General features: G+C 45.0%; 1 protein-coding gene across 1 annotated transcript; it reads right to left on the bottom strand.

The window, feature by feature from the left end:
• Positions 1–1,569: 1,569 nt before the first annotated feature.
• LOC136657311 (cystine/glutamate transporter-like) lies at positions 1,570–23,886 on the bottom strand. The gene is made up of 12 exons (XM_066634090.1): positions 23,691–23,886; positions 19,113–19,239; positions 17,381–17,496; positions 17,132–17,257; positions 16,409–16,508; positions 16,263–16,307; positions 13,227–13,350; positions 10,543–10,646; positions 8,363–8,459; positions 5,468–5,617; positions 2,904–3,078; positions 1,570–1,634 (listed from the first exon to the last, which is right to left on the bottom strand). The coding sequence occupies exons 1-12, from the start codon at positions 23,884–23,886 to the stop codon at positions 1,570–1,572; spliced, it is 1,425 nt and encodes a 474-aa protein (XP_066490187.1).
• Between the last annotated feature and the right edge of the window lie 270 nt (positions 23,887–24,156).

Below are 24,156 nucleotides of genomic sequence, written 5' to 3'. Positions count from 1 at the left end.
CCCTATGTACTTAATAAAGTAAAAATCTTTTTTAACATGTTGGTTCATTGTCTGCTGGGGACAAAGTTTCAGAATCCTGCCTAGCCGTTCAGCAAGCTACCAAATCCTCATCGTGGACTAGTAACTTGAGGACTGAGACTTTAAGTAAAGAAAGTGCTCAGTGCCTACAAGGGATATAGTTAAGCTTAGAGGGTCTCGGTATCCCTGGACTGAGGCACTGGCTCTTACAGGGTGGTGGCAGTACTACCGAACAGGGAACTTTGAGGGCTCTAGGGTTCAGAACCAACAACTCTGAGCACCCAAAACCCTGGGAGTGAGACCAAGTGTACGACACCAAGGCAATGTGGATAGGGCTGCCAAGCAGTTTCTCATCTAGGCACCGACCAGACCCAAACCAACCAGACCCAAACCCAAAGTTTCTAACATGTCCCCTGGAATCCTGGTTTGCTTCTTTTTTACATGGAGCTATTTTCCTTGTGAGCAGTATGTCACAGTTGGAACTGCCCTCACGTTGCTGCTGATTAGTGGAGTTTGGAGATGCTCTATCCAGGGGCCTCCCTAGTTCATGGCCCCTTCTATTTGCATTCTGTGTTGAAGAGCCTTTACAACTGCTCCCATGTCACAGACATGCAGCATTAACAGTGTCCCTGACTCTCCGACTTGCAGTGAACTGCATTTAACACCAACATCCCAGTTCTAAACATACTCTTTGGAGAAGTCTGTCCTATTAGCTTTCTCTCACTGACTTCCACGTACCTGGTTACAATACAGAAGAGATTGCATATACTCATCTATTTGTTTTGCTGGATTAGTATTACTACAGTCTTATGTGGAACCTCCTTTCCACATAAGGGTTACTATACATTTCTATTTCACACATATACATTGTGTAATGACACATTTTCTATTTTTTACAAAGTTTTATTTTTTGGGTTCGCACTTTGGGGTCCTAGTTTATCTTTTTCCTGTGGCAGCAACATGAAAATGGCCACACCTCTATTGAAGCAGTGCTTGTTTCTCTTCTGGGAACTTCTTTTGGCTTTTCTAGAACACAACCCAGAGCAGATTAAACACAAAAACACCTGTCATTAAGCCATTTCTGTCCAACGTTGCATAGACGCAACAGGGATAAAATGTGTACACCTGTGGACTGGGCAGAAATGGGTTAACCAGATCAAATCAAAACTAGGACAAAAAATGAACCTGTGTATCATGATCAATGATTGCTTCCAAGTCTATGAATAGAGGGAAGCAATAGAGGGAAGAGGGAATTGAGGGATGGTGTGAGGATGCTCTCATAGCCATTGCAGAGAAAGAAAATACCACCAGGATCAGCACAGGTCTTACTTCTGACACAGTCAAAAGAATAACTCAAGGTTTCCTGTGCCTTTGATTTTGTGGGAACTTCTCATGAACTTTCTGCCTGGTGTTAAAACACTTAGCTAGAAGCAAAGCCACGTTTTTGTGCTTATGTAAGCTCACTGAGGATCTCCACAAAACTTCTAAGTTTTCTTAGCTGCTTCTAAGTACTGTTCATATGTTTCTGGCTTTCTTTTCTTCTTGGGTCCTTCAATAAGTCCTGATCTCCTGCTGCACCACTTTCAAGAGGATTTGAAGTTTCAGCGTCAGATAATCTGCAGCAGGAGGAAAAGGGTGAGTAAAGTTTTTAAAAGGTATCATTGAACAGCTGCTACTTTGACAGAGGGCAGCAACATAATGAATGAATGACATCATTCATTCAGGTGTCATTCAGGTGTCAGGTCTTCCTGAGTAGCAACTGTTCAAAGCAAACATTTCTGCTCACAGGGATGGGCAGTGGTGTAGCTGGGGGGGGCAAACCAGTCAGTACTGTAGGCACCGCAACACACCGTGTAAGCGGCCCTCCCACTCACTGTCAGAGTCATTGCGGGCAGCAACAGCAATGCGCAGGAGATGCTACTTGGCGAGAGCTTGCATGTTGCCATTGCTGCCTGGAATGGTTCCATTGGTCAGTGGGAGGGGGTGTTTACATGGCATGCTGCAATACTTATCATTTGCCCCTCCCAACCTATGCTACTGGGGATGGGATCATCCTTCACATATCTACTCTTTTTCTATATGCCCATTTAGATGTTTTTAGATAGCTATTAGCACAGTAAAAATACTGTAGCGGGTGAAAGGAACTCAAAGAACAGGAGTAAAATTTGTTTGGGGTAATGTTTGGGAAGGTCACAAGATCCTCCTGTCCATGAGGACAGCTTATGCAATTGTCTCAAATGGTGGATTTGTGGGGAGTGCCTGCCTTCCTCCACCATTCCTCCTCTTCCTCTTGATTTCCTGAATTCAGAAAGGCAGAGGGAAATGGTGCAGAAGAGAAAATGTTCATTGGCCTCTTTCTTTTCGAATCCAAGGAGCAGTGGAAGGAGGAGAAAGCATGTGGAGGTCTTGGGTGAGCTTTGGATGGCCCACTTTTGTGTTCTCAAGGGTCAGTCATCCTCCAGCAGGGTGACCAGGTGTCATAATCACAAAAGAGGACAGGGCACCCCAAAATGTAGGACACCCAAGAAAAATGCAGGACACGATGAAATAAAATCTTAAAACACTTATAGATTGATTTCATGTGGTTAATTTAAACACTATATTATTAAATTTAAACTATATTACATATAGTTTATTAAATACAAGAAGGCCATGTGCTGCCTCCTCACAGGGGAAAGGAGGGCGTTTCAGTTCTTTTCCAGGACATGAGGCTAAAAAGGAGGATATGTCCTGGAAAAAGAGGACACCTGATCACTCTGTCCTCCAGGTAGGGAGTTGGATCCAAAAGTGCCACTTGCAGACAGCATCTTCCACTCACAGAAAGGCAACTTCACACCTTGTGCAGGAGAGTTGCAAGAGAAATCAATGACTCCTAAAGGACTCACAGAATGCAGTAAGGCAAGATTTCGGCAAGGACCTGTTGAGCAGCAGATAGTAAACCGGGAAGCCGCTTAAAACCATGGCGCAGCCGATGCTGATATTTACTGGGTCTGAGTAGAAGGACATTCCCACAGTGAAAAGGCAAATGACTGTAAAGGAAATGGGGATGACAAGAGGGACCTGGATGCAGGGAGAAATACAGATTTTACTCGACATCACTGCATGTTTCGGCAAGGTGCCTATCATACTTTGAACGCCACCGGTCTAGATTCTCTGTATTTTATCCAATATAGAGTAAAATAGTGCAACATTTTGCTACAGCAAAATAACTCCCACCCTTTCCTGCCTTTGTCATTTTATCAACCCACACAAAGGCTTTAGGTGGTGCCTCATCACCTGTATGGGAGCCAGTGCAATATAGTAAAGAAGGTTTGGAATTGTACTGGCTTCCAAAGACTTGAGTTCAGTTCTAAGCTATGAAATTCACTGGATGACCTCAGCCTAGACACCCTCTCTCAGCTACCTATCTCACAAGGTTGTTGTATTGCTACAGCTAGTGAATGACCATCTGTTATGCTATGACTATGCTATGACTTTTTAATTTTGAAGGACAGCTGGCTGATATTTCCTCAAATGGGACCTGAGTGATAGGAGGTGTCCCCCCCACCCCCATGGACAACTTACTTCCAGGTGGGGCCTGAGACCAAAAGTTCTGTAGCAGCGGTCTCTTTAAGAGAAATTAAAGCGGTTGGCGATTTTGGTGTGCATTTACTCTGCTCTGCCACATGTGTAGAGGATTCCATGTGGGGAGTGATTCCAGATGAGTGCAGAGACTGGATGTGCTAAATCAGTGCACAGTTTTGTTCAGTGGAAGCCATAACAAAAAAATGTACAAGGCTGAACCAAGAAGACCTCCTTGGTTTATAATGCATGGAAATGAGGGATTTTGGTCTGTGGCCACTAGGGGGCAGCAGATGCATACTGCATAAGGCAGGTATTCTGGCTCTAGATTACAGGCCCAACTGGGAGAGGTGTCCAAATTGTTGCCTCCTAAGTTAGCTTGTTCCTTTTTTTCAAGGTTTTGTACATGGCTAGGCACAGCAAACATCTACAAACATCTGAAAGCACTTCCACTATGCTTTCAGATGTTGTGGAAAGGCACGGCAAAGACCAACGTGATGTTACACACATGGTCAGGCTGTCAAGCTCCGGTTGCGGATGCCATGAGCTTTCCTCCTGAGGCATACAGCAGCATGGGGCTATGATCCATGTTTGAAACAATGGTGGGAGCTCAGGATTCAAGCCGTTTGCCCTATGATGACACAGTCCTGATTTGGATCCCCCCACCCCTGTGGCCGTTATTAAGCAGCAAAAAAGAGGTCCCCTTTAAAGTAATGTCCTTATTTATCAGTGGGAAAGGTATTGTTCCTCTTCACTCCAGCACAGTCTCTTTTCCAGTGACTCTTGCTGGTGTCTCTTTTGCATACTTTAATGTGAATCCTCTGGGGACAGAGAACCATTTTTTTTTTGTTTAGCTATATAACCAATTTCTGAACTACATTTTCTATAAAAAGTGCTATATAAATATTTTTACAACTACTACTATTACTACCTGTGAATCCCCCATGCATGCCCCTTCCGGAGGCTGCTCCCCTTGCTTCTGGAGGGTCCTCTGAGCCCAGCAGAGGCTGCAGACATCTGTTTGTGACCTCTGCCAGCTCAGACTGAGCCTAACAGTGAAAAAAGCCACTTCCGGTTCCTCCCTGGAACCAGAAGTGACTTTGTAAATACCTTATGAAGCATTAAAAATGCTCTGGAGGATGGGATAAAGAGTTCGCCCATATCAACGGTTTCACTTAACACCTGGGGGGGGGTTCTGGAATGGAATCCCCATGGATACAGGGCACGCCTGTACGCTACACCAGCATGTAGAGATACATCAGGGGTTCCCGAACTATGGACCACTGGCCACATCTGGCCTGCCAAAAAAATTCTGACTGTCCCGTTGAGCCCAGTGCCCCGCTCTCACCACTTCTGCTCTCATCCTCACCTGTCCAGCACCTTTACCTTTCTTTAAGGGGAGGGCCTTGGCTCAGTGGTGGAGCATGTGATTTGCATGCAGAAGGTCCCACATTCAATCCCTTACAGGTAGGGCAGAAGAAAAAAAATCCCTATCTGAACTGTTGGAGAGCTACTGCCAGTCTGTGCTGATGTTTCTGGCCTAGATGAACCAAGGAAGGTCTGACTCAGTTTCAGTTCAAGCTTTGTATGATTCTTTCTCCTGCTGGGGGAAGTGACTGCTGGTCTGGGTCTCTCTCAGTGAGCAAGCAGTCCCAGAACTGCTGATATTGTTCTCGTCTTGTGAAATTTCTTAGCATTACGTACAAAACATACGATATGATATTGTATGATATCGTATATGATATTTTCTAACATTGGCCCTCTCCAGCCCACTTTAAGAACAAGACTGGGTGATGTGGCCCTGAGAGCTTAGAGTATGGAAACCTCTGATCTAAGCAGAGTTCAAACAGTGGTAGATGCTGGGGCACAGAGGCTTGCACACCATTACCTTGAAAGGGCTGAGTATCTCAGGGTGACGGCAACGATGGACGATAAGCCCAAGAGTGGCTAACCCTATGAAGAGCCACCGGGAGAAGCTGAAGAAGTTCAGGAGGTGGTAGAGATCTCCCACACAAATCATGGCTGTGACCAAAGGGAACTGAGGGGCAAAAGGATGAATGAGAGTAAGTAATCCATGGTCTCAGGTTTCACAAAGACAATCAGGGGAAAGATTGGTTTCTACTTCTTGCAGAAAGGCTTCTGACATCTAAGCATATGATCTTCAAAACCATTTCTGCTAGCGCAATCCAATATTTGCGATGCCCAGGACTACACGGGTGGGGTTTGTTTCTTTCTCAAACTTTTCTCTCCCTTTCCCATTCTATTTAAGATTGCAGTTAAGGTGGCTTACAAAAAGCATACAAATCAAAAACAGTAAAAACAGCTTCACTTAAAACAGTAACAAATGAATTAAAACACTCATCATAAAGGCAAGCCATGCTGAAAAGCTTGCTGAAACAGAACAGCCTTCACTGTCCATTTAAAGGTGGAGAGTGATGGAGTTAGGCACACCTCTTTAGGTATGCCTGACTCCATCACTTGCAGTGCCATGACATCACTTTTGAATGCCATGACAGAAAAGACCTAATCTCTCATGCACATCTGCCACACAACTGATGGTGGCAGAACATGGAGAAGGTCCTCAACAGTGGAACGGAGATCTCAGCAGGCATAAGTGGGAGCAGGTGTTTTTGAGAACAATGACCTGAGAGCAAGGTAGGATGTCAGAGGTCAAACTCAGCACCTTGAATTGAGCCCAGAAACAAACTGGTAGTAGTGAGGTTGGCTTCAATCACTTGGCCCCAGACCAAACAAGGCTTCAACAACCATATTCAGGCCAAATGAAAGTTTCTGGGTTGTTGTGATGTCCACTCCTGCAGCCGCCTCCCCCCCAGGGGTTCCCTTCCTCCTACCCGCTGGTCGGGAAGAAGTAGAGGCGGCAGTCCAAGTTCTGTGTATGCGATTTAATTTAGTCAGCGCTTTGACATTCATGAGTCCCCGTTCCTCTCTACTTAACGAGACTTTCTTCTCATAGCCAACCCCTGTATTCTCACCGGTCTCTCACAAACTCGACGTAAGGGAGTGTCAAGGCTAGATACCCCCAAACACCCACTTCCCTTGCTCGGGTCTTTCCCCGACACGTCTAGGGTTCCTCCGGGATGGTAGGGCGTTCCCTTTCCAAGCCCTCTTCCTCGTCCTACGAAGGGACTGGCTCCAAGGCGTCCCTTGGGTCGTGTTTCCCCAGGCTCTCTTTCTCCCTCTTCCTTGTCTCGCATCCCTCTGAGGCAAAGGGGAGTGGCCTCATTCCATTCACAGGCCCCCTTCCTTTCCTCCCATCTCTCTCCTCTTCTTATACTTCCTCCCCAACGCCTGCCTACACCCTCTTCCGGGCCTCTCCTTTCTACCCCTCCCATTCTCAAGCCGGCGGGGCATCCCCGCCCCTCCGCAGCACGCCCCTCCGCCGCCCCGCTGGGTGCCGCCGTCACCGGCCACCCCCAAGTCCCACTGTCACCCATGTGGGCAGGAGGGGCGTCCTGCCTCCCCAGCGTGGCGATGTTCCCGCATGGGGTCGCATCACGGTGGAGGCAGTGAGCCCCGTTGGTGCCGTTGGCCACCCGGCTGCAGGTCCTGGGCATCCGCCCCAGCCCCACAGCCCCCCGGAGGAAGTTGCCCTGGCCTCTTCTCCAGGTGAGCTCCTGCAGCCCGGCCGGGTCCCCACGGGTGCGTCATCCCCATCGGGGTTCGCGCCCCCATGACAGCTGTCTTCAAGGGTAACCCCACATAAAGGATAGTACAGTAATCTAACCTGGAAATCACTACAATAAGGATGACTGACACCAGATCCAAAATCTCCACAAAAGAATGCAGCTGGCATATCCGATGAAGTTGGTACAAGACATCCTCTACCTTCACCTGATCTTCTAGGAGGGTCCCCTAGCCTGCGGTGTTAGGGGGCGTGCAACCCTATCCAAAAGAGACTGCAGGTTTGCTAAAGTTTGAATGGAGGAAGTTAAGTTTCAGACCTGGCTTCTCACTTTTTAGAGTGAAAACTCACGTCCAAGGTCAACATTTTACACAGAAGGGATAAATCAATTACAAAAAAGTCAGTATTTTGAGTCAAGGAAATATTTTACAGGACATCAGTACAAAATACATGTGTCAACTAGGGCTGTCAACCAACGAATAACCTGTATTTGATTAATCATTCTGATTTTTATTTATTTATTTAAATACTTGTACATGACCCAAATCTCAGTGACCCTATGCAGACTTCAGGACTTGTTTCCTTTAATGGCTACAGATCAGAACATGAAAGTCCTCATTGCAAAATTTTCTAATCTTTAAATAAAAAGTTTTAAAAACTATCTGGGTTTCTTCTATAAAGGCTTTCCTAGCACAGCCTTGTTTCCCCCCTCCCCCACCTTCTATTACCATTTAGAATTGTAATTATTTCTTTACCAGATCCTACCCTCTCCCTTCACTTTTGTCTGTTCCATCTGATTTAATTTAGGGTGACACTAAACATTATTTTAATGCATCAAAAGAATTAAATAGGAGCTTTATCAGATGGCTGTGGATTGAAACTGTGGGGACAGAGCAGTGGTCCTGTTCTAGATTGCGCACACATATACTCCAGTTACTACTTGTCAAGAGAAAAATCTCCAATTTGTGCAATGAAGAGATTTGTTCCTTGGTAAACAGTAGTCTCTGACGCATAAACCTCACTCACCCACCAGTATCATTTCCAATGACCTGGCATTTAAATGGCTCAAATCATTTCAGGCTTTCTACTTTCTTCAGTCAGATCCCTTTTTTGTTTGATGCTGCAGGAACAGAATCTTACCATCAACAGAACGGCTGGAAGGGGCGTATGTCTTTGGATATGGATCATGGAGAAAAGGGGAGGCCATTGCCCCTCTCTTGAAGCCACAAAGAGAGTCCTGGACAGAAAAAATATCAGAGGAAAAAACTGAAACCTTTAGCTCTTATAGTTTAATAAACGGCATTCCTGGGCACAATTTCCAGAAGCTATATCCTTAACAACCATATTGTTCCCTTTTCGACAATTGTCAGCTTCCCTTCCATGTACCATGAACTTTCATTAAAAGTCACTGTTCCCTAAAGGCAGTGGTGCAGCTAATGATCGTGTAGCCCGGTGCCAACAAAATGTTGCCCCGGAAGTGATGTCACAACCAGAAGTGAAATCATGCCTGGGCTTTTTAAAAAGTGAAAATTGGGAGGAACCTACCTCCGCCCCCCCCATCAGCTTACCACCCACTTCCTCTGTTGCCTCCCCCCAGTCAGTGGCATAGCTAAGGCATCTACCTGCTACCTGGGGTCAAAGAAGATTTTGGAGCTCCCCCCCCCAGCATGACAAAATCAAATTTAATTAAGTAAATAAATATAAAGTTATTGGTTCCATGCTGTATCATAATAACATCTCATTGGCACTCAGAACAATCAGTCTCATAGGTCAAAACACAAGTTAAGCAAATCTACTTTTTGTTCCACAAGGCAATTGTGTTTTCATTTTCTGGTTAATTGGCCATAACTTTTGATAGAATACAGATATTTCCATGCAGTTTGTTTCATTGCATTCTGCATTAAATTACCTTTCCAATGATATATAACATGATGGTATTATTCATACATACCAAGATTTTCACAATTTTGGTCACTAGTGTCAAGCTCAGCTTGTTGCCCCCCTAAAACTTGATGACCAGTGCAGCTGCTACCCCCTGCACCCCCTTAGCTATGCCACTGCCTAAAGGAATAAGTTATGGAAGACTTTGTAATGTGCAATGTGTAGAATAAGCTCCATCTCCCCATCCTCTCTCATGCATGGGCACATCGCTGTAGTCACAGCTAGTCAACCATCTGTACAGAAGGAATGTCATAGGATTGACAAATGACCTGCTGGCTCTGCTTTTGAGCCTTTTTCACAGCAGCCTGACACACGGCCATTAACCTCTGCATGTATGTTGCTGTCAAATGCACAGGAGCAGGAACAGCAGAACAGCTGGCAACCCTCAATGCTATACTACCTGTGAGAAAGTAGTACCTACCTACCTCATAAGGTTGTTGGAGGACAAAGTTAGTTATCCTCACTTATGCCATTTTGATCTCTCTCTCTCTCGAAAAAGCAGTTAATGAATCTAATGGTTAAGAGTTCTTAGATTTACAGTTCTCTCTCCTCTCCTTCACACTTCCTCTTTTGCTCTGCCTCCTCTTATTTTACCAATCCAGGGAGCAGGAGGATGAGGAGGAGCAGGGCAAGTGAGTAGGCAGTTGGAGGTTGGTGAGCCCCACCAACCTGCTGCCTAAAGCAACTGCTTCAGTTGGCCTCATGGGTGGGCTGTCCACTTGGTTCTCTTCATAGGAGGGTCAGCAACCTTTTTGTTTAATAATTTTTGCCTGGCACACAGGGGTGCGCATTTGATCCCTGTTGTGTATATGCCACATTGGGCAGAAAAGGTTTAAAGGGGTTGGATGTTTGGTGGTGATGTCATCATATCGCTGCTGAACTTCCAAGTTATCAAGTACCCAAAAGTCGCCTGCTTGGAGCTCAGCTTGGGAGGCAAAGCCTCCTGCCCAGTTTGCCACATGCTGGATGGGGAATGTCAGAGCCACCCACCCAGACTTGCAGAGTCCCTATGCCACACAATGGGCAACTCTGTGATTCCTTGTTTGGCATGCAGTGACTTGGGCAGGTGACTTCATCTAGTGGTAACTGGACTGCCCCAAGAAATGGTTGCACGTGTTAGACCCCCACAGCCTGCCCCTCCTCCAGTCATTTACCACCAAATTCCCTTCAGATCATCTCGCCATTCAGGTACACGTCTGAGACGTATGGGGAGTTTGGGGGGAAAGTGATGAGTGGGTTAAGGAAAAACACCATTTCTCTACTCCACTCTCTTCCCCCCTCCCCATTGCATCAAAGAATCAAGCTATTGGAGTTTTCTAATCACACGTAACATGTCATTGAGCTCCCAACCAGTCCATTAAAAATAGCAAGCCACCGACCTTGAAAACGTAAAGATTCCTCCATTCATGGTTCCAAAACAAGACAAAGAAACCAGGACAGGGACCAGTGAGATCAGGCTCTGGCAAGCTCTGTGTGCAAAACTCTGGAAGAAAGGCACGTTTGTGTTCAGAAACATGAGGCGGGTGATGAACGGAGACAACAGTGAGAGAAAAATCACTGGCTGGCCTTCACTGACCAGGTGTGGCATCCAACACCCATTTCATTCCAAGTTTACATTTATCTGATCTTCCTGTCTCTGTTATCCCTGATCTCTACTTGCCTCGCGCACGTCAAGCAAGGCTCAGATATATTACTAGTCCTGAAATGAAGAAGACTTTCCCAGTCCTGGGACAATATTCCCATTGAGAAACCCTTTTGGTTTATAATCACCTGCAAGCCTGGGAACTTTTCTATACCGAGGCCTTTTCTGTTAGCCTTCATTCTATAACATGGTAACATTATAGTTGAGATCTCAGGGGTTGCTTAATGCATGTCTGCCCAAGTAAGTGCCACATTTAAGTGGAAAACAGTTCTTGGGGGGAAAAAAAAGATACCCACTGGTCAATTGGGGTGATGCATTGCCTGGCCCCATGTGAGCATGCATGTCCCATCCACTCCTATCACATCCACATTTACATCCCAATCCTAAGCTTCCTGATGCAAGGAGGAACAGTGGCACCAAAATGGCAACCACTATATCCTGCAGGTGGCAGGATGACACCAGAGGTCTCTCTCCTCAGGGGAAGGGGACATTTGTGTCCTTCGCCAAGTAAGGGCGCAGGCCCTGCAAAGGGGCTTCTCAAGTCTGTGCCGGCTATTTTGCTGGTGCAGACTTGAGAAATTCTGTGTCTGGCTTTTCAGACTGAATCGGAAATAGGACAAGATTTGTGTCCTGCCCTGATTTTTGGGACATGGAACAATATCCAGACCATGCAGTACAAAAAAGGGAGCTCTGATTTTCCATGAATGTACAGTACGACATTACAATTTTGCATAATAGGTTCTTGACAGAATTCCTTGTACTTGCATACAGAAATCAAAGGACCATAATTGTGTGCTAATGGATTTAGGTGAGCAGGGGTGTGCCCAGTTAATATATTATGGCATATAATAAATAAATAAATAAATAAATAAATAAATTTATTAATATAATATATTAATATATTATATTAATTAATAAATTTAATTATTTTTATTTTATTTATTAATAATTATTTTATTATTTTTATTAAATAAATTATTAATAAATAAATAAATTAATTAATATAATGTGGGGGCTCTGTGATCCCAACCTCCCTCTCTTTTAACCTTAAATGTAGCTGTAGGAGGCTCCAAACTGCCTGATAGCAACAATGCTGGTGGAGGAGAATTTGATTCTTTCTCTGGTACCCCTTTCCTCATTTCAAAATCTCTCTCCAGCAAACTGCTCTTAGCCCTGGTAAGAAAAAGGGCAGGTAACAATGCCATGCCCATTCTTTTTCTCTCTAACAAGATTGTTCAGTCTTCATGCACACACATAGCAACACTGGCAAGACGCGACAGACAAAAAGGTTGCTTCACTCTACAGTAGGAGCAGACAAACCCCAGCCCACATACCCCCGGCTACATGCCCCCAGCCCACCCCGGCCCCCAGGGACCCCCAATTTGGCCCACAGGGAGCCTCTAGTCTCCAATGAGTCTCTGCCCTGTCAGAGACTGTTAGAGCCCACACTGGTCCATGAGTGCCAGTCGCAACCACCAGACCCGAGCTGTGGGCCGAATTAGTTCTTATATCTTATAAGAACTTATATCAAGTTCTTACATCTCCGTGTGTTTCTGATGTGGTTTGTATGTTTTCACTGTGCAAGAAGTTTGCGGGAAACAGTTCATAGTTCTCATGTGGTTCTACATGCCTGTATTATAGTTCTCATGTGTATTATAAATAAGCTCAGTTAAATTCATTCATTCATATAAGCTCTATCTTTAAGTATTCATTTATGTAAACTTATGTAAATTTATTCAAATGTGAAATGTAAATTAATTCTCTTTTTTCCTGGTCCCTGACACAATGTCAGAGAGATGATGTGGCCCCCCTACCAAAATGTTTGCCCAAAAAGTCAATGGGGCTTACGCCCAGGTAAGTGTGAATTGGACTGCAACCTTTGAGAAATTTTTTGAAACAGATCAGCAACTGCTCGGGAGGGTTAGCGGGATTCTTCTTTATTTTAAATAAATTTTTAAACATATACTTATTGTAAACTTTTAATTTGCTTAATTTGATTTGATTTTGTCATATGGAGAGTATTAAGCAGAAAAATGTTTCTGCTTGTGACATCATTAATGTCACTTCTGGCCATGACCTCGCTTCCAGGTTAATGACACCACTTCCAGTGGGTCCCAATAGATTGTCATTCTAAAATGTGGATCCTGATGCTGAAACATTTGAGAACCACTGCTCTACAGGGAAAACCAAAGGGGAACCACTCAAGGTGATAACAGTCCTTGGGACTGAATGAAGCTAGAGCTCGCTGTAATTGCCGCTCTGGGACTGTGGCATAATATAACAAACAATTTAGATAAGCTTAGTTTGTGAAACCAGCTTTTCATTGCCACCGTCTTAGAAGTCCCTTCCATCAACTGCAAATTGAACCCTGGGAGGGGGGCATTAGACTGATATTAACAACAATGGCAGCTTTCAACTCACCACAGCCACTGCCTGGGAGGCCAGGACATCTGTTGCTGTTAGTACGGTGTAATAGGAAACATTGGTAAGCATATAGCCCACAATCACTGTGATCACAGACACTATCACAGCCAGAGGAATATTTCTACAAAAAAAGGGAGAGACAAAAAGACTGTGAATACGAGTGCTCCCACCCCAAATCACTGTCTGAGCGAAATTCATGACTTCAAGTATGACCAGCACTGTTGTATTTTAAACTGAAAAAAACCAGGAGAGGAAAAGAGGAAAGAATATTGTTCCATGTATTTATTTAATATTTCTTTTTAATCCCAATTTCCCAAGTAGATCAATGCAATTCAGACTTGAATACACAGAATGTTGGTGGCAGGTATTTACATAAATGAAAGAAAGATACTGCCCTGTTTAAAGGGAAAGGAGAGAAGTGGAGATGAAGGACAGAGATCAGTTCAAGCGTCAATGGGCCGAATCCTATTCAACTTTCTAGAGTGGATGCAGCCCCAAGATAAGGGAACAAATGCTCCCTTACTTTGAGGAGGTCTCCATGACTTCCCCACCAACACAGGATATAGTACACACCCCATTGGCATGACTGCATCAGAATGAGAAAGTTGGATAGGACTGGGCCCTGACTATACATGGTGAGACAGTATCACTGCATTGGCATCTTTTAATGTTTTAAAAACTGCAGTCACAGACCCAATCTGAATGAGAAGCATGGCACAGATGGTTTTAAACAATGCTCCCCCCAGCTCCATTTTCCCTTCATTCCCCCCCCCCCGCCACTGCTATTTGCCCCAGCCAGAAAGCTGCTATTTGCACCCATGTATTGTCTCCTCTTGGGGCAAAAGAGCTTGAGAGTGGCTTTTGGTGGGACAAAGAAGGCTTTGGCGAAAAGGTCACTTCCAGTGCCACACTCACAATCCAGATCAGGGTCAATGCAGCGCCTATTAAGAATAAGAATTAAAAAGTAGACAGGTGAAGATGCATTTCTGTGAGTCTAGTTTGACCCATGCTAAACCATTATTTAGATAACAGGTGATGGGGAGGTTTCAAAGAACAGCTGGAGCCTAATCACTTGCAAAGGGTGGCTCACAGACCAATCCAATTCTGCCCCACTCAGACATCCTTTGACTGCCTCATTGTCAGGGAAAAGGCTGGTTGGTTCCAATCCCTGATGTTGTTGAGGCTAGAGTGAGAGCAAAGAGGAATTAGCTACAGAAAATTTTCAAGCCTGCTTACATAGCGCATTGAGCCTCTTGAGCAGGGGTCTCCAAACCCCAGCCCGGGGGCCAGATGCAGCCCGCAGCAAGCCTCTTTCCGGCCCGCAGCCGACCTCTTGTCCCCTGAAAGCCTCTGGCCCACTCAACTGAACATGAACAGAACTGTGCTCTGATTGTGTCTGGAGGGTGTTCTGAGGGCAGAGAGGTTGAACGAATGAGCCCCTTCATTCATTTATTCACTCATCTAAGTTCCATCTCCAATTTATTTATTTAAATTGTATATTTAAATTTTTTTTTCCAGCCCTTCACACCACACCAGATGCAGCCCTCTGGTCAAAAAGTTTGGAGATCCCTGCTCTAGAGGGAGTCAAAGCTAGCACCTAGATTAGATTAGAAGTGTAGGTTCCAGCATTCTCAAGGCAAAGCAAACTTTACAAGTTTGATTCATACCACTTTATCTTACTCACGCATGCCCCCTTCCCATCATCTCCCAAAAGAGTTTTTCCAGCAGTGACCCAAACTGAATGACTGAAATAGCTTCAAATGAGGCAGAAGACACTGTTGTCTTGAACAGATGAGTGAATGAATGATGCTTGCTACACGGTAGAGATTTTGGTCTCTGCAATGTATATTTTACATGATGGGCATTCATGGAAAACCACAAAAGGCTGTGACATGATCTGGATGCTGCATCAGGCACCAATTCAGCTTCAACTGGTCCTGATCACAGAGAGTCTGTTGGGGACTTGCTTTCTTGGGATATTTCAGACCCCTTTGTCAACTGGCAGCTTCCATTATAAAAGAATATGCACTTCTCGTTCTTTTGTTTACAAAGGTAGAAGGAGAAACAGGTAGACAGACAGTATCCTGCCCTATTGCTCAGTAATTACTAAGCCTGTTCCCTCCTCCAGTGTTCTGGCCAATGAATGCCAAAGCACTAGGACAACTGACAAGCAATTGGTACTTTAATATTTTTTATCGTGTACGTATTTGTATTAAATAATTTTAAAATGTCAGAAACCACTGCATTTTAAGTTGAACATATGAGTACGGGTGTTTCCCCCATATCTGCAGGAGAGAGGTTCCTGTTGCTACCGTGAATACCAAATACCATGGATAGAAGTGAACTCTACAAGAAGAGGTTCACCAATTCACCCCACCATGCAAATGACTGATCTTGGTCTGACGGCAGGACCTCCTGTCACTGTCTGTTTCTAAGCTACCTGCAAACACTGACTAACAGGATGCAAGGGAGGGTAGCAAGATGCAGGTCTCTTGTCGTCTTGTATGCTCCCTGAGGCATCTGGTGGGGCACTGTGAGATACAGGAAACTGGAAGAGATGGGCCTATGGGCTGATCCAGCAGGGCTCTTCATATGTTCTTATGATGCAGGAAAAGCTCACAGGAAGAGGATTAGAGGGTGAAAACAACTGCTTCTTATGAGCTCTTCCTGCTTCCTGCTAGCATTTGCAAGCAACACAGTGACAGAAGAGACAGTGACAGGAGGACTGCTATCACAGATCAGTCATTTGCTCCCTGGGGCATCTGGCGGGCCACTGTGAGATACAGGAAGCTGGACTAGATGGGCCTATGGCCTGATCCAGTGGGGCTGTTCTTATGTTCTTATGTTCAGATAAGTGAAACCATGGATACAGGACCCGCAGGTGCCCTACCACTGAGCTGCAGCTACTCCCCAGATTCTAGCTGCTCTGCATCAAATCCCTAATCCCTGGTGTCCTCTTAAGCCTCACACCCTACAATATATCTGGCCACAGGCCTGCTGGTGCATCTAACATTAAGATTATCTCTGTCTTACCGTTCTGGCCTCACCAGTTCTTCTCGTACAAAACCAGTCTGAAACCTGCATAGGAAGGGAAAAGACAGGAAAGGCTGTTGAGATATTTCAACAGCACGAGTGGGTCATAAGAGAGTTTCGTAAGAACAGACTTTAACTATGCATACCATCCCGAATAGGCAAACATCCCTGCATAGAAAGCTAAAGGTAATTTGTCCAAAACCATTGACTGGTAGTTGAAAGCATCTTGGAAATTTTCTGTACGGCCTAAAAAAAAAACCACACACACACAAAAATGAAAGATTAGAAAGCGGAAGAGATGTAGAAATAGAAACTTGCCTGTAAAGATTAGATCAGTATATAAATAAGGCCTGGATTCTTCATGCACGTAAGTATCTCAAGAGTTTGCACATGGATCTTCTTTCCACAGCAGGGTAACTGGGAAAAATCACCACACAGTGATTCTTTTTCTTGTCATAAATGATAAGATAAACTCACTTTGAGTTCCTGTCCCTAACAGGAAAGTGGAATAGCATTTAAATTTTAAAAAATCGGTGGTTTAGGGGACATTCAAGATCATTCATGCTGAATACCAGAGACAATTTGTTCAGCTGCTTTCTTGCAAAGAATTCCTCATTCTTTTCAACCTGCTGGAAGGTGTAAAATGACCTGAAGCTGAAACTGATGTAACGGAAAAGGCCCAACCTCTCAGGCCCACCTGCCAAACATCAGGTGGTGGGAGATGTGGAGCCAGACCTTTTGTGTGAGTGTATGGAGAGGGACACTGGGAGGGGAAGGTCCTAATATGTTTTAGCATTGTATAGATTTTGTAGCCTTGACAGTTGCACTGCTTAATAGGTGCTTTGTTGTTGCTGCTATTGCTGAAATACCTTTGGCTAAAAGCATTATGCCTGGGACAATGATGAGGATGAGAGCGGCAAGCTTGATGATGGACAAGATGGTCTGAAGCCTGGCACTCCAGCTGACACTCCACGAGTTCAAGATGAGGACTATGTCTGGAAGAGAACAAAAGCATTCGTTTCTAAATGACTGTTCATTCCAAAGGGAGAACTGACCATATGCAATCAATGGGACTCCCAAAGGAACTAGATGGAGTAGCACTTCTGTTTTGTACTTACAATAGCCAAGGAGAGCCACAAGTTTCACAGCTAGCAGTGGAGCTGCACAGGGAGCAAAAAAAGGTTCCAATATGTAGCGCCCAAAAGCCAGTGCAACAACCGCACTGTTGGCCGGCCTGAGAAAGAAAGTGGATTATGTTCCATGATAAGACTCCAAGAAAAACTGCAGATGTAGTTGTTATGCAAGAGACCGCAGAGACTTGTATTCAAATCCTAGCACAGCCAGGGATTTCATCTGTTTGGCCTTCAACCATAATCTCTCAGACTGATCTCTCTCTGTGTTGTAGGGAGGAGAGAGGCAACAGAAATGGTTAGCCCTGCCAAGGCATGTACAAAGCATGAGATCTTTGGAGTAAGAGCAGGCAGGGTAAAAAAAGTGAAATTTCACTCTGAACAACTTAGAAATCCAGTTTAATTGAAACGTTGCCATGTTTTTAATTGTGCTGTGGATTGTGACCTACATGGTTAGCACTTTCCAAATATGGAAGATCAATATTTAGAAGAACCAGATACAGAACAGCCATGACCCAAACCTTGAATTTTTGATTCTCCTAATTAAAAGAATCAAACTGCATCCTTTGTGTTGTCTGACATCGTTATAAAACTACATGGCAGCACTTCTAAATATCCCACATTTTAATTGTTCCAGTGACTGTGACATTACCACACATAATAAAAGATGAAAGGAATATTTAGAAATATTTTATATGAGCCAATATTTCACATTTTGCCATTCCGTACTGAATGCAAAAATTAACTGTGAATCTGAAATTTTATCTCAAAATTCTAAATTAGTGTCCTTTAGAATTCTTGGTGTATCTTGATTTTTTTTTTTAATTTTGACAGATGTCAGATATCAGTGCACATTATCAAAAAATGTCAAATACCATTTTCATATTAGCTACTGTAAAACAGTAAATACTGTTGCATGTTAACAATCAAATAAATCAAATATCCAGCATGGAAATCAATTGTCATGGGATGTCAAATATGTACGCAAAACTTTGACATTAGAGAAATCATTTATCTGCTGTACCCCTAAGATATCATGTTTCTATAACCAATGAGCACTGTTGATACAAGTCAGCCCAAGGGTAATACATCCTTTTATTCGCAGAAGTTTGCCATTCTCCCAGAAATAAAATGTACAGTAGTCATTAGTCTACCAGGGGCTCCCAATGTGCGCCCTAAGGCAGAGGTTCCCAAACTGTGGGTCGGGACCCACTTGCCTCAAGCCCTGAGGCTATTCAGAAATCAGATACTGTAGCTGCTAATTACCCTGCAAAGAGCTTAACTTCCACAGTCTGCCAACTGCCCTGCAAGGAGCTGAGTTCCTGCAGTTTGCAAGCATGAGTAAATGTAAAGAGAATATAAAGCTATGTGGGTCCCGACAGAATGTCATTTTAAAAAGTGGGTCCTGATGCTAAAAAGTTTGGGAACCACTGCCTTGAGGCATTTGCAGCACACTCATGGGGTGCAGCAGAAGTCCCCTGGCAGTCCCTCTTGCCTGTTCCCCTGGGCACCACCATATTGGATCTTGCCAAATCTTGTGAGATCCAAGATGGCGGCACCCAGTTGAACCAGGTAGAAGAGGCTGCAGAGGTGTCATGACCCAGGTAAGTTTGGAAACTTTTAGAATTTGGTTCCGAAGTCAGTAGTTACTCCACCTATAGTTACTATTCGCTTCCAGTTACTCATAAATTCATGGCAGGTTGTAGATGGAAAAGCTTACCTTATAGCAAAGTATTCAGCCCATAGAAACAGGAACCCTGGCAGAGGGCCCAGTGTCTCCAAGATATAGATGTAATGGCCTCCAGACTTGGTGATTCGCGTGCCAAGTTCTGCATAACTCAAAGCACCTGGAAGAATTCAAGTAGAAGAACACTTTAGTAAATCATCTTAAGGAGTTTCCCTACCAAATACTATGAAAGAGTGTTGGCATTCTGCAGTGTTGTTCTGGCAACCAAGTGTTAAGAACTGTATCAGATCTTCCTTGGTGTTTTTTTTTGGGGGGGCGGGGTTGCTGTTGTTGCATGTACCTGACAGGTAAATTGATGAACCATCAGGACCCCCCACACATTGTTTAACCAATCTCTGTAAGTGGGTGGATTATCATCCCCTTAAAAGCCCATGTATTTTGGCTGCCAATAGGAGAATAAAAAATAGACTCCCTGAAGCAAGTGATGAATGTATGAAGCCACCATTGGTGTCCATCTAGCTCAGTATTAACAGTGACTTTCCAAAATTTTAAACATTGGGTTTGTTTTTTTCCAACCCCTAACCAAATGTAAAACCTGCATTATGATCCTTGCCCCCCTTTTCCCCTTTCCTTTTTCTTCATTCTTTTTTCATATGGTAATGGTCAAATGTATTGGTTATATATCTTTCACCAAATGAAAATAAAGTTTTAAAAAACCCTACTTAAAGATACTTGGGACCTCAGGCATGCAAAGCACATGCTCTGCCCCTGGTCCCAATCCTAGACATTTATCCCAGGCAGTCTTTATCCAACATGTGCAAGAGCTTTCGTCCTGAGTACACTTCTGTACTGCAGCGAGTCATGGACTCTTCGCTCACAACAGGAGAGGAAACTGAATGCTTTCCACATGCGCTGCCTCCGATGCATCCTCGGCATCACCTGGCAGGACAAAGTTCCAAACAACACAGTCCTGGAACGAGCTGGAATCCCTAGCATGTATGCACTGCTGAAACAGAGACGCCTGCGTTGGCTCGGTCATGTCGTGAGAATGGATGATGGCCGGATCCCAAAGGATCTCCTCTATGGAGAACTCGTGCAAGGAAAGCGCCCTACAGGTAGACCACAGCTGCGATACAAGGACATCTGCAAGAGGGATCTGAAGGCCTTAGGAGTGGACCTCAACAGGTGGGAAACCCTGGCCTCTGAGTGGCCCGCTTGGAGGCAGGCTGTGCAGCATGGCCTTTCCCAGTTTGAAGAGACACTTGGCCAACAATCTGAGGCTAAGAGGCAAAGAAGGAAGGCCCATAGCCAGGGAGACAGACCAGGGACAGACTGCACTTGCTCCCGGTGTGGAAGGGATTGTCACGCCCGAATCGGCCTTTTCAGCCACACTAGACACTGTTCTAGAACCACCATTCAGAGCGCGATACCATAGTCTTTTGAGACTGAAGGTTGCCAACATACTGCAAGATAATCTATTTAGGATTTTATTTTCCCTGTGGCACAAAGTAAAATTTCTCGCTAGCTACTACCTTGTGTTGCTGGACACTTCCACCACACCTGAAAACAAATGCCAAGCTGCCTAGGATTATGGTGAATATGACTTTCCTGCCTCCATGCAGTGTTAGAAAATGATCAAGGACTGACATCTTGAATTTTAGCTTCAGGGAAAAAAATGTCTAAGCACACCAGAACCGCTGCAACTCGGTTCAGAACAATACAAAGTAGCACAAGGATTTAGTACAACTTCTGCAATGATCTGCTAAAATCAGTTAGAATGACCCTTACTGACAACATGAGCTTAAGACCTGGAAGCCGTGATAAACCCATGATGCTGCCACATGTATATCCACAACGTCTCGTCAACAGATATCCTAGAATTTTGACTGCTTTATTTTGAACCAGAGCTTCAGGCATTTCACTCTCATTTTTTGGAGAAGGGGCATACAGTTCAAATGAAATCACTGCCCACTGACTGAGGATCCTCTCCATTTAAAGTTGCCATTTCATTTTCTCTGATAGGGATGACTTCCATTTTGGCTCTCACATCCTCAAGCAGCAGCTATGACTCTTTGGTGGACAAATGTCATTAAAAGTGATTTGGTCATTTCTGTATGACTAGGATCTCAGTTCACACAGTGTTTTGGCTTTTTCAGGTACTCTTCTGCACAGGTAAATAGTCAAATAACTTCCTTTGTAGAAATGAGCTAGAGAGAGAAGTATTATTCCAAATTCTTTACTTTCATATGGTTGCCATCTCTCCGTCCCCCTCCCAAAGAAGCAACTTCACCTCAAGCGGGTTCTGGAAGGCCATGTGGATGGAAGCAATGGCCAGTGGTGGTTTATTGCCAGAACATAAAAGAACAACCACAAAAGTCAAGTTCTCTTTTTTGCTTCACCTCTAGGTTACTTCACCCTTACTTCTGATGGGCAATCAACTCCCTTGGGTCAAGCATACACGCTCCTCAAGACCCAAGAAGGGCCAGAAGGACTAGAGGAGTGCCCAAGCCATCTGTTGCCCGATAGGCTCCACCAGGTCAAAAGTTGGATAGAGTTGATGGTGCTGTTTGGGCAGTAGCATTGCTAAAGGGGGGGATAGGGCAGATCACTCTAGGTACTATGTCCTGGGGCAGGGTGGAGGGAGATAGGCACCCAGTGAGAAGAGTTTCATGCTGCATTTGGCAATGGATGAGCCCTCTCACCTGCCCATGACTCTGAATGACCACAAATAGTGGCCTCCTGGAGGCAATTTGGCGGTGCACACAATGACGCACAGGCGCACAGGTAATGGAGGTGTCACACAAGGGAGGTGTCACTGTCCCAGGGTCAGTACACACCAGCAGTGCCACTGCATAAGGGTTCAAGCAGCTAGAGAGGGAAAGAACCTTCCAAAAAAATTAAAACTTCCCAAGTCAGACAATGAGTTTGAAACAAATGACAGATCATCTCCATATAAGCTATATTCAATCCCAGGTTTACCACAATCCATCAGAAAATACGTTTGTTGGATCCATTGCTGACATGAGAGCTTCTTAGTAATCTACGTACTTAGTGGAAATCCTGTAAGTCCAGGGCCTTGAACCAGCCTTCCAAATTTCATGATGCAATGCGGGGTTCCTATAAGGTTGCATTCCCATCAGATCCTAATTCGTTTTAGTTACCCATTAACTCCCTGTGGCTTTGCAAGCGTCTACCCAAGTTCAAGGCAAATGGCTCACAACACTGTGGGAACCAGAGGAGGTATCAGGGGAGCAGGAGCCGTCCAAATAGTTACATCAGCTGCCTGACTGCACATCTGAGGATTGTTGGCCCTGCTTCTCTAGCCATGAGGCAGACGTTTGCAGCCTCCGTTCTTCACCGTGTGTTTCTACCCGAAGACCTGGCGGAACCAACAAAGCCACAAGTTGGACTGAACTTGTCATCTTCCCAAACTGTGACTGAGTGCTTGATGTGCTGTGCTTGTATCTGCTACTGAGGCATTGTACTGGCCACTTTTGCTTTCATTGCCCTATATTAGGATTTGTAAATTCAAAATAGCCCTGAGTGCATTTGTCCATTGAGGGGTGGGATCTACACCCATGAAGTAGATACATAGTGTAGCTTACATGGTTAGCCCCTCCACTCACACGCAACACACTTTAGCATCACTGCATTCCTGTGAAGTTTGTTAGGCTGAGAGACCACGCTGAGCTTCAAGGTTTACCCCATGACTTTTCAAGATTGAGAGAAAACTGAGAGCCCAATCCTAAGTCTGTCTACTCAGAAGTAAACCCTGTTCTACTAAATGGGGCTTACTGTCTGGTAAGTGTGGATAGGATTGCAGCCTGAGTCTCCACAGTCCTAGTCTGGCATTCTAACCACTACTGCACCTTGCCCACTTTGGGGATATCTTACAGCCCAATCCTATTCGGCCTCTGCACCCACTGGAACAAACATTCCAGCACTGCAGAATGCTTTACAGCAATCACAAAGCACATTCTATGCAACAGGGCCACAGCCCCGTGCCAGCAGCCACCAGAGAAGCCCAAGTGCTGGTCAGTTGGATAGGAGGTGGGTGGTTGGTGGAACAGGGCAGGGAGAGGAAGGAACAGGGATGAGACTGGGGCAAGTTGAGACCGAGAAGGGGGCAGTGATTGAGAAGGGGGCAGTATGGTTGTGCTTGTGAAGGGGGTGGCAGCAGCAGCAGCTCTGTTTTCTCGGTCTCAGTCCACCACCTACCTGGGTCCACCCAGACTTGCAACAGGAAAATAGCTGGTGCAGATCTGAGTAGACCCATTGGGGCAGTGGAGGCTTGCCCGAGGGCAAGGAAACAAGTGTTTCCTTACCTCACGGAGGCTTCCAGAACCCAAAACTTTCCCATGGGATGCAGAGCATGCCCCGTTGTGGCTGCATCAGTGCAGGGGGACTTAGGTTGGATGGGGCTGTTAGTGCCCCTGAACAGCCAATCGACCTCTGCTCGATAAAACTTTGCATTGTGTTGCAAACGGAGAGGCCTTTCCTCTTCGTTTTCTTTGACAAGCCACGGAAGAACTTTGCTTTGGATCAAATAGATCACTAGCCTCCTCGTCCAATAAGAGCCGAAGAAGGAGAGAAAAGAAACTCACCACGCACCAAACATAGAGAGGATCCCACAGGCAAACCAGACCACCAAGGAGAGACCCACATTGCCAGAGTTTTTCAGGACTCCTTTGGGGGAGATGAAGATGCCACTTCCCACCATGCTGCCAATAAGGAGGGAGAAAGCCCTCACGAGCGTGATCTTCTTCCTCAGGAAGACAGCCTCCTCTTTCTTCTTTGGTTTCCCCATGGCTGGTGTGATGCTGTGAGAGCGGCAGAGCGTTCAGGTGCGCAAGTTTCCTGATGCTGAGATGCAATGCGAGTGACCATAGAGGGTCTTTCTGGTCTTCCACTCAACCTATATTTAAAAATGTGAGAGCAGAAGTTAGAGTGGAACTGTACGGTTGGAGGCAAACGAACAGCAAGTGTTCCCAATCTGTGCTTACTTCCTAATTCTAATGTGGGAGGGGGACAGGGGGCCATTCTGAGGAGAGAGTCAGATGGTGGAGGCATTGACACT

This window comes from Tiliqua scincoides, chromosome 7 (assembly GCF_035046505.1).
Source record: "Tiliqua scincoides isolate rTilSci1 chromosome 7, rTilSci1.hap2, whole genome shotgun sequence".
Lineage (NCBI taxonomy): Eukaryota > Metazoa > Chordata > Lepidosauria > Squamata > Scincidae > Tiliqua > Tiliqua scincoides.
The sequence above is the reverse complement of the archived record's forward strand: the minus strand, read 5'-3'. Positions and strand labels throughout refer to the sequence as shown.